The sequence below is a fragment of the Calcarisporiella thermophila genome (genome assembly GCF_041956535.1).
Source record: "Calcarisporiella thermophila strain CBS 279.70 unplaced genomic scaffold VTP21scaffold_7, whole genome shotgun sequence".
Classification (NCBI taxonomy): domain Eukaryota; kingdom Fungi; phylum Calcarisporiellomycota; class Calcarisporiellomycetes; order Calcarisporiellales; family Calcarisporiellaceae; genus Calcarisporiella; species Calcarisporiella thermophila.
The window spans coordinates 927,107-941,920 of record NW_027192197.1 but is presented as its reverse complement, the minus strand read 5'-3'; the positions used below and the strand labels follow the sequence as shown (position 1 = coordinate 941,920).

The 14,814-nt window shown below is 41.0% G+C and overlaps 6 protein-coding genes across 6 annotated transcripts; 4 read left to right on the top strand and 2 right to left on the bottom strand.

The window, feature by feature from the left end:
• Positions 1 to 79: 79 nt before the first annotated feature.
• Positions 80 to 5,527, bottom strand: VTP21DRAFT_10684 (uncharacterized protein; the record flags this gene model as incomplete). The annotated part of the gene is made up of 27 exons (XM_069390047.1): positions 80 to 103; positions 184 to 400; positions 461 to 585; positions 661 to 787; positions 849 to 956; positions 1,015 to 1,115; positions 1,180 to 1,299; positions 1,355 to 1,477; positions 1,545 to 1,830; positions 1,892 to 2,088; positions 2,164 to 2,253; positions 2,329 to 2,468; positions 2,541 to 2,645; positions 2,710 to 2,947; positions 3,008 to 3,141; positions 3,209 to 3,345; positions 3,405 to 3,493; positions 3,557 to 3,734; positions 3,807 to 3,879; positions 3,952 to 4,018; positions 4,086 to 4,190; positions 4,255 to 4,368; positions 4,431 to 4,550; positions 4,629 to 4,797; positions 4,871 to 5,062; positions 5,133 to 5,343; positions 5,419 to 5,527. The coding sequence occupies 27 exons, from the start codon at positions 5,525 to 5,527 to the stop codon at positions 80 to 82; spliced, it is 3,699 nt and encodes a 1,232-aa protein (XP_069253307.1).
• A 237-nt stretch (positions 5,528 to 5,764) lies between these two features.
• Positions 5,765 to 7,647, top strand: VTP21DRAFT_10683 (uncharacterized protein; the record flags this gene model as incomplete). Its single annotated transcript, XM_069390046.1, has 9 exons — positions 5,765 to 5,778; positions 5,840 to 5,925; positions 5,996 to 6,122; positions 6,182 to 6,292; positions 6,359 to 6,608; positions 6,680 to 6,987; positions 7,059 to 7,136; positions 7,206 to 7,362; positions 7,429 to 7,647. The coding sequence occupies 9 exons, from the start codon at positions 5,765 to 5,767 to the stop codon at positions 7,645 to 7,647; spliced, it is 1,350 nt and encodes a 449-aa protein (XP_069253306.1).
• A 512-nt stretch (positions 7,648 to 8,159) lies between these two features.
• On the top strand, positions 8,160 to 9,739 carry VTP21DRAFT_10682 (uncharacterized protein; the record flags this gene model as incomplete). The annotated part of the gene is made up of 7 exons (XM_069390045.1): positions 8,160 to 8,416; positions 8,553 to 8,701; positions 8,771 to 8,930; positions 9,000 to 9,069; positions 9,142 to 9,355; positions 9,438 to 9,593; positions 9,660 to 9,739. 7 exons carry the CDS (start codon positions 8,160 to 8,162, stop codon positions 9,737 to 9,739), a joined length of 1,086 nt encoding a protein of 361 aa, XP_069253305.1.
• Positions 9,740 to 10,190: 451 nt separating this feature from the next.
• VTP21DRAFT_10681 (uncharacterized protein) lies at positions 10,191 to 11,877 on the top strand (the record flags this gene model as incomplete). The annotated part of the gene is made up of 9 exons (XM_069390044.1): positions 10,191 to 10,196; positions 10,267 to 10,531; positions 10,620 to 10,760; positions 10,851 to 11,145; positions 11,215 to 11,330; positions 11,391 to 11,448; positions 11,511 to 11,633; positions 11,710 to 11,805; positions 11,871 to 11,877. 9 exons carry the CDS (start codon positions 10,191 to 10,193, stop codon positions 11,875 to 11,877), a joined length of 1,107 nt encoding a protein of 368 aa, XP_069253304.1.
• Positions 11,878 to 12,270: 393 nt separating this feature from the next.
• On the bottom strand, positions 12,271 to 13,294 carry VTP21DRAFT_10680 (uncharacterized protein; the record flags this gene model as incomplete). The annotated part of the gene is made up of 3 exons (XM_069390043.1): positions 12,271 to 12,742; positions 12,854 to 13,024; positions 13,104 to 13,294. The coding sequence occupies 3 exons, from the start codon at positions 13,292 to 13,294 to the stop codon at positions 12,271 to 12,273; spliced, it is 834 nt and encodes a 277-aa protein (XP_069253303.1).
• A 616-nt stretch (positions 13,295 to 13,910) lies between these two features.
• On the top strand, positions 13,911 to 14,604 carry VTP21DRAFT_10679 (uncharacterized protein; the record flags this gene model as incomplete). The annotated part of the gene is made up of 4 exons (XM_069390041.1): positions 13,911 to 13,924; positions 14,228 to 14,352; positions 14,417 to 14,518; positions 14,591 to 14,604. 4 exons carry the CDS (start codon positions 13,911 to 13,913, stop codon positions 14,602 to 14,604), a joined length of 255 nt encoding a protein of 84 aa, XP_069253302.1.
• Positions 14,605 to 14,814: the final 210 nt, after the last annotated feature.

The following is a 14,814-nucleotide window of genomic DNA, read 5'->3' as shown; positions in this document are numbered from 1 at the left end:
AGAACAAATTATTTTCTGGATTTTCTTTTTTTTATCAATGTGATCTAAGAAATACAAAAAACAAAAATTCCTCTTCCCCTCAGTGATCAGGATATGCATCCAACTATAAAAAATAAAAGGAAAAAAAAAAAATATGAGGTCATGAGTGAACAGTTTAAAAAAATTAAGGGAGAAATAATTTACCCTAAGAGATAGTGTTTTGCTACTATTTATATCTTGGTCTCGATAAATACCCACAAGTGCCTCTGCTTTTTCGTATAATGCGGCTTTGAGTGATATTACAATGAATTGATACTGCTCTCCAGCTTGATTCCGTATGTAGTTCGCGATTCGTGCAACATTAGCATTATCCAAAGCAGCATCTACCTCATCAAGCACAAAGAATGGCGCGGGTTTATAGCTAATTTGCAAAGCATCTCTTTAGCGAATATGAAAAGTTGTGTAAATGGCATGACGTTACCTATGAAATGCAAATAAAAGCGCAAGGGCGGCAATGGTTTTCTCCCCTCCTGAAAGCTGTTCCATATCACGGAAACGCTTCATTGGAGGCATTGCATGATACTTAATTCCATCCAAGTAAGGCTCCTTAAAAAAATAAGATTAAATAATTCAATATCATCAAAGGTCACGAGATCCTCATTTGAATTTCTCTATATTCACCTCACTATCACCTAAGCTTAAATAGGCAGTACCACCCAGTGGGAACACTTTACTCTTTGTCAGCTCCTTGTAAATTTGATCGATTTTCTGGGAGATATGGGAGAAAGCATCATAGAAGAGTCGATAGCTGTTACAAATAAGAATAAGCATGAGGGGTTAGGGGGGACAGATAATATGAAAAACTATACCGTTCATCGCGGATGGCATTAAATTTTTCTTTCGCAGTAGTTGCTCGGCGTTTGGCTACTTCAAAGTCATCCTTGGTGGCTCTTAATCGTCTCTCCACTTCATTCAACCTATTAAAATAATCCATGAGCAACCCATTCAACTTCCCAAGTTGTTAAAGGTACCAACCGATTATTCGCGTTTAGATTTGGTGCCATTCGCTCTAGTTCGGTTGTGATATTCTTGATCCTATTCTGGAATTCGATTTCGATCTCTCCACCTCTATCATCCTACATGCAAAGGGTCGGTTAGTATATACACATGATGTGCATAACATTTTTGTTTTTCACTAACCCTCTGTTTATCTGCTCCTAATCTGCTGAAATCAACCTCAATTTCACCAAAGCCCAGGGCCTCGGCTGCTCTTTCTTCCGTATCAACTTCCATCGCATCTTCATCCTCTCCGAAAATAGCCTAAACACATTGGTTAGCAAAGACTACACTCGGTAAACTGAGGCAAATGACTTACCTCCGCTCTTTCAATCGATATTGCCTCGAGATTTCCCTTCTTTAACGGCAGTTTAATTTCCTCGAGCTTGCATTTACGGAAAATGGAAAAGCGCTCGGCATTAAGTCGCTCAATTACTGATTCCTAAGGGTAAAAAGCCGAGAGGACATGAAAATTCGAGGAAAAACAAATCGGTACAATTTGTATTTACCGCTCGTGCCACTTCCTTCATTAATTTATCCAAGTCCTTGCTCACTTCCATCGCCTCTTTTTTACGATTTTCCACTTCTACTGCTAGTTCCGCCAGCGTGTCTGACATTGTCTTCTGCTCATCATGTAAAGCCTTGATCTCTTCCTTAATCTTATCAATCTCCCCCCCAAGCTTGTTACGGGATTTCTCAAAGGCAGCAAGTAGAGACTCGTCCTTTGTCAAATGCTCATTTAATGAGGAAATCCGGTCTCCAATTTCTTTGAGTTGTTGTTTTTCAAAATCAATTCTATTCACGAAAAAAAAAATTAATGAGCCGACATTAAAGACAAAATTGCTTGTAATCTTACTGATTCTGCAATTTTGACTGCTGGGTTGCATATCGCACGCGTGTGTTAGCTGCATCAATTTGTAACTCCTCGTATTCTCTGATATTTTGAACATTAATCTTTCTGCAAAAATCGCTGAACACTTCATCCTCAACTTGATGAATGGTGCTTTCCAAGGTTTGAATCTGTTCTTCAATTATTTCAACTTTTGACTTTGCCTAATTTATAGGATTAAATAATAAGACGTTACTGTAACTAAAAAAAAAGCATCATCGTATGAGTGTGATTCCTACTTCTGCATGTTGGTTAGATAACTCCTTGATTTCCTCCGTAACGTGTTTGAGCTCATCTTTAATACTATCAAGCTTTCTTTGCGTTATGTCCTAGATGCAGGTAAATTCAGCAATAAGCACCGTATGTTAAATAAAACAGGGCTAAAGTAAAGAGGACATTCATACCAAATCCTCTCTTGAGTAATCTATTCTGCTCCTATATCCATTAATTTCGTTTTGCAATGCCTCTTCGGCATTTCCTCGGCGTTTCGATTTGCTTAGTTCATTAAGTTTTGAGAGGAGTTCTTCACGTTTGCGTTTTAACTCTAAAATAGTGAGAATGGAGATTTAGAGAGATACGGATTCAAATAAAGTCGGTAGGGAATATGAAAAAATACCTTCAACACTCTTATCTTCCCACGCACGTACTGCATCTCTGTTAGGAACTTCTCCACCAGTGATTAAACCACTTTTATGTATGACAGTTCCGTCCAAAGTAACCGCTAAAATAGGACAATTTAAACGTCTGTCGAAATTATCCATTACCAAATATTTCATTGTATTTACCCTTAACTTGCTCTTTGCGATCATAGCAAATATATTTGGCAATTTCCATAGTTTCACACACTAATGTGTTACCGCATATGTACTCCATCGCCCTTTGCAAAGAAGTATCATAGGAAATAATGTCAATAGCAAGCCATGCGCCTTTTACAAAGTTTCGATATTTTGGATGGATTGGTTTTGTCGAGATAGTATCAAGTGGAATAAACGTTGCGTGCCCAGCTCGCTGCTCTCTCAAATACTACATAGAGGAATATACGGTGAGATAAAATATTGGGGAGTTATAAGCCAGTATTCATACCCGAATACATTCGATCGCCGTTTTTTCGGTATCCACAATAATCGCGTCCCAGTTTCGTCCGAGAACCACACTAACAGCAACGTTGTACTTTTGCAAATTAGGAGTGCATAAATCTTTCACTCTTCCATGGATGCCTGTAAATCCGTAGAAAAATAACACTTAATCAAAAAGCAAAATTATAACCGATGACGAAGTCTTTACCAGGATAAATCCGTCGAAGGTTGTCCAGAGTTTCTTTCATTCTTTGGCGCTTCTCAGACTCATGCTGATCCACTCGGGCTTGTAGCAGTTTATTCAAGGTTTGCTGAAGCTCGTTGTTCAAATATTTTTCCATTTTTCTATGATTGATTGACTTAGAGGAGTGATTTAATGCTATACCATTAAAAAAGATAATTACTGTATATTCTCTCGCTCAGTGACCAAATCCTGCAGACTCTTCTGGGCAGCTTGTAAATCTTCGCTCAATTGTTTGATATAGTCCTCAGTCTAGCAGATCATTCTAGGTTACAATTTCTAATCATTACGTGTCCCACAATATATTGACTCAACCTTTTTCTTTCGAGCATTGAGCGACTTCTCCTCGTCCTCGAGTTGAGCTTTCTGCCTCTCTTTCTCGTTCAATCTCTCACTTATGCGGAGCAAAGACTCACGAGTTATATTATCTTGTCTTCGTAGATTGGCGAGTTGCTGCTGTTTGTCCACTGTTTTGAGATTAACCTCTTGCTTCCTGTAAATTGACAAACGAAATATTAATTTGTATAATACACCAACTCGCTACAGATTAGAAGAGCGACGGTACAGCTTATTGTATTCAGCCAAATCACTTTCGCTAAGGCTTATTCCCTTTTTAATGAATATACTCTGAAAAGATTCTAAAAAGGAGCAGTCATAAGTTTAAGTTTGAATATTTGTAAAGTGTAAAATAAATAGCTTATCAGCATTACCTTCAGTTTGCTGTAGCGCTCTTTCTACATTTCGTAGCTCGGTTTGAAGGGCCTCAATATGGCTTTCCTGTAATATTTCGATGTTTAGGGAGGTTTCTCTCGATATTGGATCTATAAAAATATGATTTCCTAACCTGATGTTGATACTCTTGTTGAAGCTGTTCTGCATTGTTCCTTGAACGTTTTAATCGCTTATTAATATGTGCGATCTTTTCCTCTAGCTCCAGGTGTTGTGGCCACTATCGAATAATACAGCAAGATTACTGAATGTTTTATATTGCGCTCTAGAATATCTGGGCTCACCTTGTTTTCTAGCTGCCGCTCTTTTTTTCGCGTCTTATCCTCAAGCTTCAAAATATCTCGAGATTTGTCTGCATGTTTACGACGGGCGGTTTTAAGCGCATTGTCTGCATTATTCTACATTGCGATAACCGAGTTAGGTCTATGCATGTATATTAAAGTAAAAAAAATTATCGTACCAGCTTCTCTTGGGTAAGTTGGATCTTCTCGTTATTCTCATTTATCTGGTTTTGATGAGATTTAATGTTTTTCTCAATGTGAAAGAGCTTCCATAGCAAATATTCTACGAGTACTTTCGCCTTATAAAGGCAATAACAAACAAGGATAACACTAGTTAAAAACGATATGGTTGGATAAATTCGATCTTAACTAATTACCCTTTCTTTTTGCATTTGTTCAAAACGCTCAGCTTCGTTCTTTTGCTCTTGGTATTGTTTGATTTCAGCATGGATCCCGCGCTTCTTATTGAGGTTAAAAGTAGAGTTTTCTGTTGCTCGTTCTAACTCAATTCTAAGCTTCTCATATTCTTCGCGATATTCCCATGAACTGTTGCAGCAAATGCAAAAAAAAGGTCGCTAAATTATCAACTTCAAATGAAGATAAAAAAGCGAAAGCATACCCGCTTATTTGCTCGATAAGTTTTGTGAGATCTTTAGGACTTTGACTAGCAATTGCTTCGACATCGCCTTGAAATACCAGGAAATTTCGAGCTTTCACAAGAATATTCTCCCGCTCCAGAGCTTCGTTATACTGATTAAAGCTGACGACAATGTTATTTATACGATATTCACTTGAGCCAGATATGGAGATACTAGGTACAACACTATCAGTCATTCTGCCTCCCCCCCCCCTTAAGCCTCTATCCTCATGGAGTAACTTACGTGCGCTTAAAGATAATTTCCTCTCCGTTGTCGTCTTCATATACTGCCATTACATATGCCTTTTGGGGAAAATTGGTTGGATCCGCTAATTTGTCGCTTTCTTCTTGATCTCCTGCTCCTCGATACACTAAATCTTTAAGATGCATCGAACGGAGGTGGAGTGATCGTACGCCGAGTACGAATGATATAGCGTCCATAAGATTTGATTTTCCTTAATTTAGAAGAGTAGTTAAACAATTTTACAATAGGTAATTGTAAATGGAGGAGCTCGAAGATGGTAGCCTACCTGCACCATTTGGTCCGATCACCGAAGTAAAGTTATGAAAGGGCCCAATCATTTGATGCCCCTTATAGGACTTGAAATTTTCCAATTCGAGTCTCACTAGTCGCCCCATTTCAACATTTGCCTACTTTATCGACGCGTAGCGGGAAAAAAAAAAACGGAATAATTTCGTGGTCGCGTTAAATTGAATGCGCCACCGCTAATGAATCACAAAAACTCGTCACATAAATTGCCACGAAGATTGATTTTCCCACAGATAATCAGAGCTTTGATTAAGATATATCTTACGTCTCAACTCTCTAACTCACCTCGATACTAAATAGAACCACTTTTATAAAAGCAAAACAACATGGCATCCCAAAAGTATGTAGTCTCCCTTAATCAGCAGCATTTCTCAATCGGCTTATAACTATTCCCTACTTAGGAACATTCTGCTCCTTGGTGCAGGTTACGTTGCCCGCCCTGCTGCCGAATATATTCTGCGTCGTCCCGAGAATCACATCACGATTGGTAGTTCTTCTTCTCTCTTTCATTTGTTACTGAACTCTATATAACGCATTTTTATTTTTTTCCTAATTAGCCTCGAGGCGAATTGAAAAAGCTCAAGCCCTTGCCCAACAATTTGAGCGCACGAAAGCTGTCTCTCTCGATATTAACGATGAGAAAGCTTTTGATGAGTTGGTTTCTCAGCACGATCTTGTCATTAGGTAAGGCTGACTAATTTTCAGCTGTAAATCCGCGTTTCTTAACTAAATTATATCTTTAGCTTGATTCCTTATATTCATCATGCGACCGTCATCAAAACAGCTATCAAGTTTAAGAAGCACGTTGTTACGACATCTTATGTCTCTCCAGCAATGATGGCTTTTGATGAAGCGTAAGTTCAATTGTATAATGGATGCTTGTATAGACTTGAATATCCACTCCATTTTCCTCTGTTAAGTGCAAAGCAAGCAGGAGTCACGGTCATGAACGAGATTGGACTCGATCCCGGAATTGACCACTTATACGCCGTGAAAACTATTGATGAAGTCCACAAGGAAGGTGGAAAAATCCTCTCCTTCCTCTCTTTCTGCGGTGGTTTGCCCGCTCCTGAGGCCTCTAATAATCCTCTTGGCTACAAATTCAGCTGGTCATCGAGGGGGGTTCTTCTGGCGTTGAAAAATAATGCCAAGTTCTATGAGAACGGCAAGGTTAATATTTGCTTAGTTCGCTATACTACCCATTTATTTGAAACTAATTCGCGACTGCGCTTTACTTCCAGGTCGTCGAGATCCCAGGGAAGGAATTGATGTCTTCGGCTAAGCCGTATTATATCTATCCTGCGTTTGCTTTTGTCGCGTACGCAAATCGCGACAGCACTCCGTACAAAGAACGCTACAATATCCCTGAGGCCCACACTATCTGTCGCGGAACCCTTCGCTACCAAGGCTTCCCTGAATTTATCAAGGCCCTTGTTGATATTGGCCTGCTAGACGACACTGAAGTCGCTTTCTTGCAGAAGGAGTCTTCTGAAATCACTTGGGCGCAAACGCTTGCTCAGCTCTTGAATGTCAATAGCACAGAAGAAAGGTATTTTATTTTGAGCACAGCCTTTTCAAGATTCACATTTATACTAAACCGGCTTATACTCCGCTGATTAGCAAATTACGAAATTCGATCATTGCCAAATTAAATCTCCCCTCCGAGCAAGTGGAGCGTGTCCTTGAAGGGATGAAATGGTAAGATTATATTGGATTCTATTTCCATGTAATTTCACATTCACGCTTATCTACTTTACGGATATCCAGGCTTGGACTTTTCTCACAAACACCTGTGCATCGCCGCGGAAACTACTTAGATACCTTGTGTGCAACTCTCGAAGAGAAGATGAGCTATGGGGAGCGCGAGCGTGATATGATTATGCTCCAGCATAAATTCGAAGTAGAGCTAAAGGATGGCACCAAGGTAAATGAGGCCCCTTCGCCCGTGCAAGTTTGTAATTAAAACTAAACTCACCTTACTATTGGACAGCAAACGCGTACTTCTACATTACTTGAGTATGGAGTTCCAGGTGGAGACAGTGCGATGGCTCGAACAGTCGGTGTCCCCTGTGGGATTGCTGTGCAGCTCATCCTGGATGGGGTTCTCAAAGAGCGCGGTGTCCTCGCACCTATGACTCCTGAGATTAATAACCCCATTATGGAATTGCTAGAAAAGGAAGGCGTTCACGTTATTGAGGCGACCCTGTAAAGAAACATTCATTACTAGAATTGCTGGCTGTGGTGGACATTGTCAGAGCACTCAGTGGCCACATGCGGTATATATATTTGAATTACCTAGACAATTCGTTCGTAGAAACTAGGCAACCTAAGACAAGTTTACGATAGAATAAAAAGCACCGACTTTTTGTAATTTTTTTCATCCTCAAATAAGTGAGAGAGACGCACATAATATTGGATGTTTCAAACGTGTATACCCACCAACACATCGCAAAACTAGAAATATTACTAGTCATAAACGAGACCGAAGCCGTAATTAAACATTCCGATTCTCCTATTCTATTCATTAGATGGCATCCTCCAAAAATAAATAGTGCTTGCCTTTGCGCGTCTGATTTTGGCAGCATATTTATTAATGAAAACGCGAGTTGTTTAATTTGTCAGAATGTATGGCGCAGGAAATTTACGCGTCGCGTCTTCATTACCATTTTCAAAAAAATTCGATTGTTTTCAAATATAACATTAGCTAATGTACTCGAGAAAATGGAAAAAGATCCATCAGAGTGGTCGTCCCCAGAACTGAGCGACATTGATCACAAGCTACGCTGCCCAATCTGCAAAGATCATTTCCAGGCTGCTGTAATGCTTATTAAGTGCTCCCACAACTTTTGTTCTCTGTGCATCCGTCGTAGCTTGAATCTTGCCGAAGTCTGCCCGGTATGTCGCACTCCTTCTGAAGAATCACATATACAAAAAAACATACTACTTGACGATCTCGTTCAATCGTTTTCTCGCCTAAGGTTCGTAGCTCCTCTTCTATTAACTTCTGTCATTTCAGTTCCAGCCAGATACAATACTTTGCGTACCCCATTTTATGCTGTTTTACTCGCAAACGCCGCAATATACTAATATAGCCTTTATACTGCTCTTTGCTAGATCTTTTCTCTTAAAAGGTCACTTCTTGAAAGTAAATAACGACACTGATTCAGCTACTGCTATAACCGAGAAATCAGAAAAAATATCAACTAAAGAGTTAGACTCCCAAGGTGTACTTCCTCAAACTAAGCAACGAAGCACTTCAACTGGTAGTCCTTGCTATTTTTTTTTTCTACATCCTCTCTCTATCTTGGCTGATCCCAACTTATCTTGACAAGGTACCGGCTTTCCGTGCCCGATATGCGGAAACCTCTATTCTCCCTCTGATATAAATTCACATTTGGATCGCTGTCTTATGAAATCCAACCCACCAACATCTTCACCCGCTTCATCACCTTCAGCAATCAATACACTATCAACACCCAGTAGTTCGAATGGGTATCCTATCATTCTCTATTCACTTATAGAGGAGCATGTTTAATTTATGTTTTATTCATATGCTTTAAGGACTCGAACTAAACTGACGAAACTCTGCTACTCAGTATACACGGACAAACAATTACGAAAGATTCTGAAGGTAACCTATTTTCTGCTAAAAGTCTCACCCCATTCATCTTATCAACCCTATTCCCTTTTTTCTGGCACAAAGGATTTGAATCTACCAACAAATGGGGACCGACAATTACTTCAATATCGTCATCGCGAATTCCTGAATTTGCATAATGCCAACTGTGATTCCCAAAAACCTCGAAGTCATGCCGAACTTCTGAAGGAGCTAGAAACGCTGGAACGTATTTATACCAAAGAAAAAAACAACAAAAAGCCTGGTCGAATCTCTACCGAACAGGAGGCGGCTGCACATGATATCCTTTTGTATTTACTACCCACTACTTGACTCTTCTATTGTTAGCAAATATCTCCATATTATCCCTAACAACATTGCACTTGAAAAATATGCAGATCAATTTTCTGAACTAATAGAGCAGATCAGACAAAGAGAGGCAAAGAAGAAGGCTCAAGAGGACGAGTCCGGAGAGTCAGAAGCTCTCGACTCGACGCCGGCACAATCGCAGCCATCGACACTATCCGACGAACCGAGTGGTATATATGATTTTTACATCTAATCCTCAATCAATTGTTTATATTGCTTTTTCCTTATTTGTCAAGATTCTACCCCCAAGTTGACCAACTCAAGAGCGAAAAAGCGAAAGCGAAATTCACAACCTGTGGACGATGATTTTATTTAGTCTGTTTTCTTTTCAATTGTACCAATATTGTCTGAATCTAACCAGGGACTCTATAATGAGAGAAGTGCCATTGTCATATGAAAAAGCAGTGTGCACCCCTCCCCGCTGTGACGCCCCGAAAGAATTTCTGCTCACTTCTGTAAAATCCCTCTCGGATATTCAGAAAACCTCTAACAAATATGTCCACTCAATTCTTCCATTGTATATTCACGTTTCTCATCTACATTGAAAATTAATATGACTTATCTGATTCGGATACATCGAGTTTAAAATCGAAAACTGCAGACGAATTCCCTTTTAATGACTAATTAATCTCTAAACTCATAGGATCAAATGTAGGGTGCTGCGCCTTCAATGACATCACGATTTAAACAAACAAACACCGATAGTTTACCTATATCATTTTTTTTTCTACCCAGATCATTTGATCGTGAAGATTTAGTCAGGCACGATGACGGTAAGCTCCTATTACACATCTCGAGTATTTCTTAAATTTGACTCATCGCTCTTTTTGGATTTGAATACAGACAATCGAGAAGATCGCTCAGATCGAGGCCGAAATGGCCAAGACCCAGAGGAACAAAGCCACTGCTTTCCATTTGGGTCAGCTCAAGGCGAAGCTTGCAAAATTGCGACGTGAACTGCTCACCCAGCCTGGAGGTGGTGGCGGTGGTGGTGGTGGTGTGTCTTTTGAAGTTGCAAAACAGGGCGTGGCGCGTGTAGGGTTCGTGGGTTTCCCCTCAGTGGGCAAATCCACTCTGATGTCAAAGTTGACTGGCGTCCATTCGGAAGGTAATGTTGCTTGAAAAAAATGGAATTGAGACTTTTTGCAAAGTGCCAAGAAAACACGATATTAATGTTCATTTTCAATTTTCAACAGCTGCCGCCTATGAATTCACAACCTTGACAACTGTGCCAGGTATCATCATGTACAAAGGTGCCAAGATCCAAATGCTTGATTTGCCCGGTATTTTGGAAGGCGCCAAAGATGGCAAGGGTCGTGGTCGCCAAGTTATTGCTGGTGCGTTTTTTCTTTCTTCATTTCGTTGCGTCATCTTGCCACTTATGGATTGGAAGACTAACCCTATATCCTGCATTCCCCCCCCCTTAGTTGCACGCACATGCTCCCTGATCTTCCTTGTGCTAGATGTTTTGAAACCCCTCACCGACAAATACATTATTGAGCGCGAACTTGAAGGGTATGGAATTCGACTGAACAAGTCACCCCCCAATATCTCTTTCAAAAAGAAGGAAAAAGGAGGCATCAACATCACGAACACCGTTCCGTTAACGCATCTTGACCAAGATGAAATTAAGGCTGTGCTCGCCGAATACCGCATCCATAACGCCGATATTTCCTTCCGATGCGACCCCACTGTGGATGAGTTCATTGACGTTATTGAGGGGTGAGATGCTGGGCTTTTTTTTTTCAACACCTCTCTCTCCATTACTCATCCTTTCCATTTTGTGTCCAGCAATCGGATCTATATTCCAGCCATTTATGTACTTAACAAGATCGATCAAATCTCCATCGAAGAGCTTGACATGATTTACAAGATTCCACACGCAGTCCCTATCTCTGCCCACCATGGTAATTTTCATCGGATCTCCTGACTGCCTTCATTTCTGCTAAGCGCTCCCTTTCTATTAGAGTGGAATTTTGATGAACTATTAGAAGTGATGTGGGAGAAGCTAGACCTTGTGCGAATGTAAGATGCCCTTTATACAGCCTTCGTCAAAAGATAACTAACTTGTCCGGGGTTTTTTGCAGCTACACTAAACCTAAAGGCCAGCTGCCCGACTACACAGCCCCTGTGGTTCTTAAACGGGATGCAAGCACGATTGAAGACTTCTGCAACACAATTCACAAAGCCATCCTCAGCCAATTCAAATAGTAAGTAGCCGCTCATTATTTTGGGCAAGCAGAATGCCATTGAATTCAGCTAATCCACCCTTCACTCGATCGATAGTGCGAATGTGTGGGGAGCCTCGGTTAAACATGCACCGCAGAAATGTGGCAAGGACCATGTATTGCAGGACGAAGACGTTGTACAGATTGTGAAGAAGTAAGTTCAAACTTTCTTAAGCACTCCGCCGACACCTCTATTCACTCTCCTCTTCTCGACCCTAGGAACTAAATCCCCCGGGCACTCCTTGTTTTTTCCACTTCCTAAAGGTCCTTCCACCCCTTTGAAAGCGAACAATTTTTTTTTTTTTGATGTATATTTTATTCGAACAAAATAAATTTTTAATTCAGATTCATCTGGTAGTGTTGCTGGAATCCAATTTTTTCGTGATAGAAGGGTTGAGAGGAGCAAACTAGCGTGTATTTCAATAAAAATCATGTGAAAGGTCATTACAGATTATGAATGCATATTAGACGAGGTCTCTACAGTCGAATGAAGTTGGAAAAAAAAGGGGAGATAGAGTAATTATGCTTGGTCCTGTTCACCCATGGTAAAATACAAAGCACGAATAAAGTAGGGACAAATAATAGGCAACCATAGTTATTAGCAGAAGGTCAAAAAAGTTCATTTTGTCTTTTCCTTAGGTGCCGTGAACTGCTCCAGGAGAGCAACATAAGCAAAAGGCAATAGCACCAGGCCGTAAATGGCAACAATGAACACTCCAAATCCAACCAGTGGCGCGTAGATTCCCACCGGCTCATGCACGAAGTACTCTCTCTCCCTCTCGCTCTTTAGGCCGAACATATACGCAAACCACCCAGCCACTATCACCGAACTACTGACTATCACCTCACGGATGAAGAAGGGAACGAAGCGGTACGCAATTTTGGGATGGGCCCGGAGCGTAACGCGCGCATACTGAACGGTAAGGATGACCATTGCAGGAACAAACACCACGCCCATGGCAAGGAGCGTGAAAAAGACGGGGGACGTGAAAAACGCTAGCATGGGGAACGTACGGCCAGCGGCCCAATCCTCGTGGGTTCCTGCATAAGTAAATCGATAATATCCCATCCCAAGAATGGCATTAAAGCATCTATTTACGGGATATGAAAGCGGGTCAGATAAAATTGCTAAGTGAGTGCTTTCTCCTTCATAGTGGGGGCTCTGTGCATTCGGCTGCCATTCACCCAACACCAACACTTACGCGTAAGCCCAGATCCATGGGCGATGATAGCTCAAATCCTGGCCTATGTTTTTCGAGCTCTTGATCATTCGCCATGTGATGTAGTGGCCAAGGATCCCCAGCAAAACGTTGGTAAACGAGAAGAGCGTGGGCAGGATAGCGGGGATTGTGTTTTTGTCGCCAAGAACAAACCTAAACATGGGATGCTTGGGTGAGCGCAAAAGAGCAAAAAGAGGAAACAACTCATTAACAAATATAAGTGGCGCCTCACATTGACTCCCAGCCTGGAAAGTCCCACAGCAAATAAATGCCACTCGGCCCGAATATCAGAGACAGGAACAATAGGGTCTTGACAAAGACGTGGTTGACCCAAGGCTCGTCGGCCTGTTTTAATTCGGCAGCGGCAGCGGCGGCAAACGAGGCCCCAAATGCAAATGACCAAAAAACGTCTACTTCGATCATGGCTGATATATTTCAAGATCCGAGGCAACAAGAGAGAGAGGAATAAGTAAAAAAAATTACGCAAAGTGGAAAACTATTACAAGGAATTATTTAAGGGAACAGGTGAGCTTATATTTTACTGAATCGGCAGGAATATACCGTTAATATGACACAACTCCCCCGGCTCTCCCTACTTATTCATATGAGTCTTGTCAACGCAGACTGTCCGAAACCTAGTTGAGAGGCCAGGATTGGAGACAAGTGGCCCAAATGGCCAATCGGCCAGTTTTGACCGTGGATTGCATAAGCTACGGCCAAAACAAGCCGATGAGAGCAAAGCCACAGATCTCAGACTAACATTTTGAGCATTTCCAGCATCCAACTCTATCCTCAAGAGTTATGAACTTTATATTTGCGGCCAAGGCGATGCGACGCCCAGGAGTCTACTGTAAAGGTGCTTGCTTTAGCAACACGAAGGTTCGTGATAAGGGGCGTGAGGAGCCTGTCTCTTGAAACGATATCCCCTAGTGCCTGTTATTAATTCCTTCCTTCTTTGTCGAATTCTCAATCAGAGTGATCAAGAGCCGCTAAGGGTTTTTTATGGATAATCCTTAATACGGGAATGAGATCACCCGATATGAATAGTCGTGGGTCTGGATGGACAACGGGGGAGACGTGGAATACATATATAGAGCGCGTTACGCGTTTTATTAAATGCAGTCACATTAAAGACACAAGCTTGTCGATTTCGTCCCTATTTTCTGAAAACCTGCCTTAGCGAATAATGAAAGTGAAAATCAAAAGTAAGGACAAGAGACAACCCATGGCAGTAATCCGAGGATTGATTCGCTAATAATGGAAACGATTTTTTTTTAATTTGTAGGGTAAAAAGAATTACATTCGTGTATATAATCCATTTTCTTGCTCAATATGTTTTTCAAACCATGGATCTAGTTGGAATGCCGTGGCATTCTGGCATTGGGACGTGGAAGATATAGAAGACGTATGTGGTATCTGCCAGAATGCGTTCGATGGGTGTTGCCCAGAGTGTAAAACTCCGGGGGATGACTGTCCACTGAGTAAGTGTTCCTCGAGTTTCCCACTCTGTATAAGTGATTCGTAATGACATTTGCGCAACACTAGTCTGGGGAGAATGCAAACATGTGTTTCATATGCATTGTCTACTCAAATGGATCAGCACGGAGAGTAGCCGACAGCTCTGCCCAATGGATCGGCGACCTTGGGGTAAGCCATACGCGTATCTTTACATAGGATGGTTTTGGGGTTGCTCAATCTTTGCATGTTTGCACACCATAGTTACTGCGACATAGACTTACAGGAACCATCACCTGATATAGGGAAATGTAGCAATAATCACTGCGATAAACATGTATAATAAAGAAAAAAAAACCAGATAAACAGTCAATTGAACAATGGTACAAAGAAAAAATAACAGCAATAAAGAGATTATGGATGGGGAAAATTACAAGAGAGTCGGGAAAGAAATAAAATATTTAATGGAGAATAAAATGAAGATAATT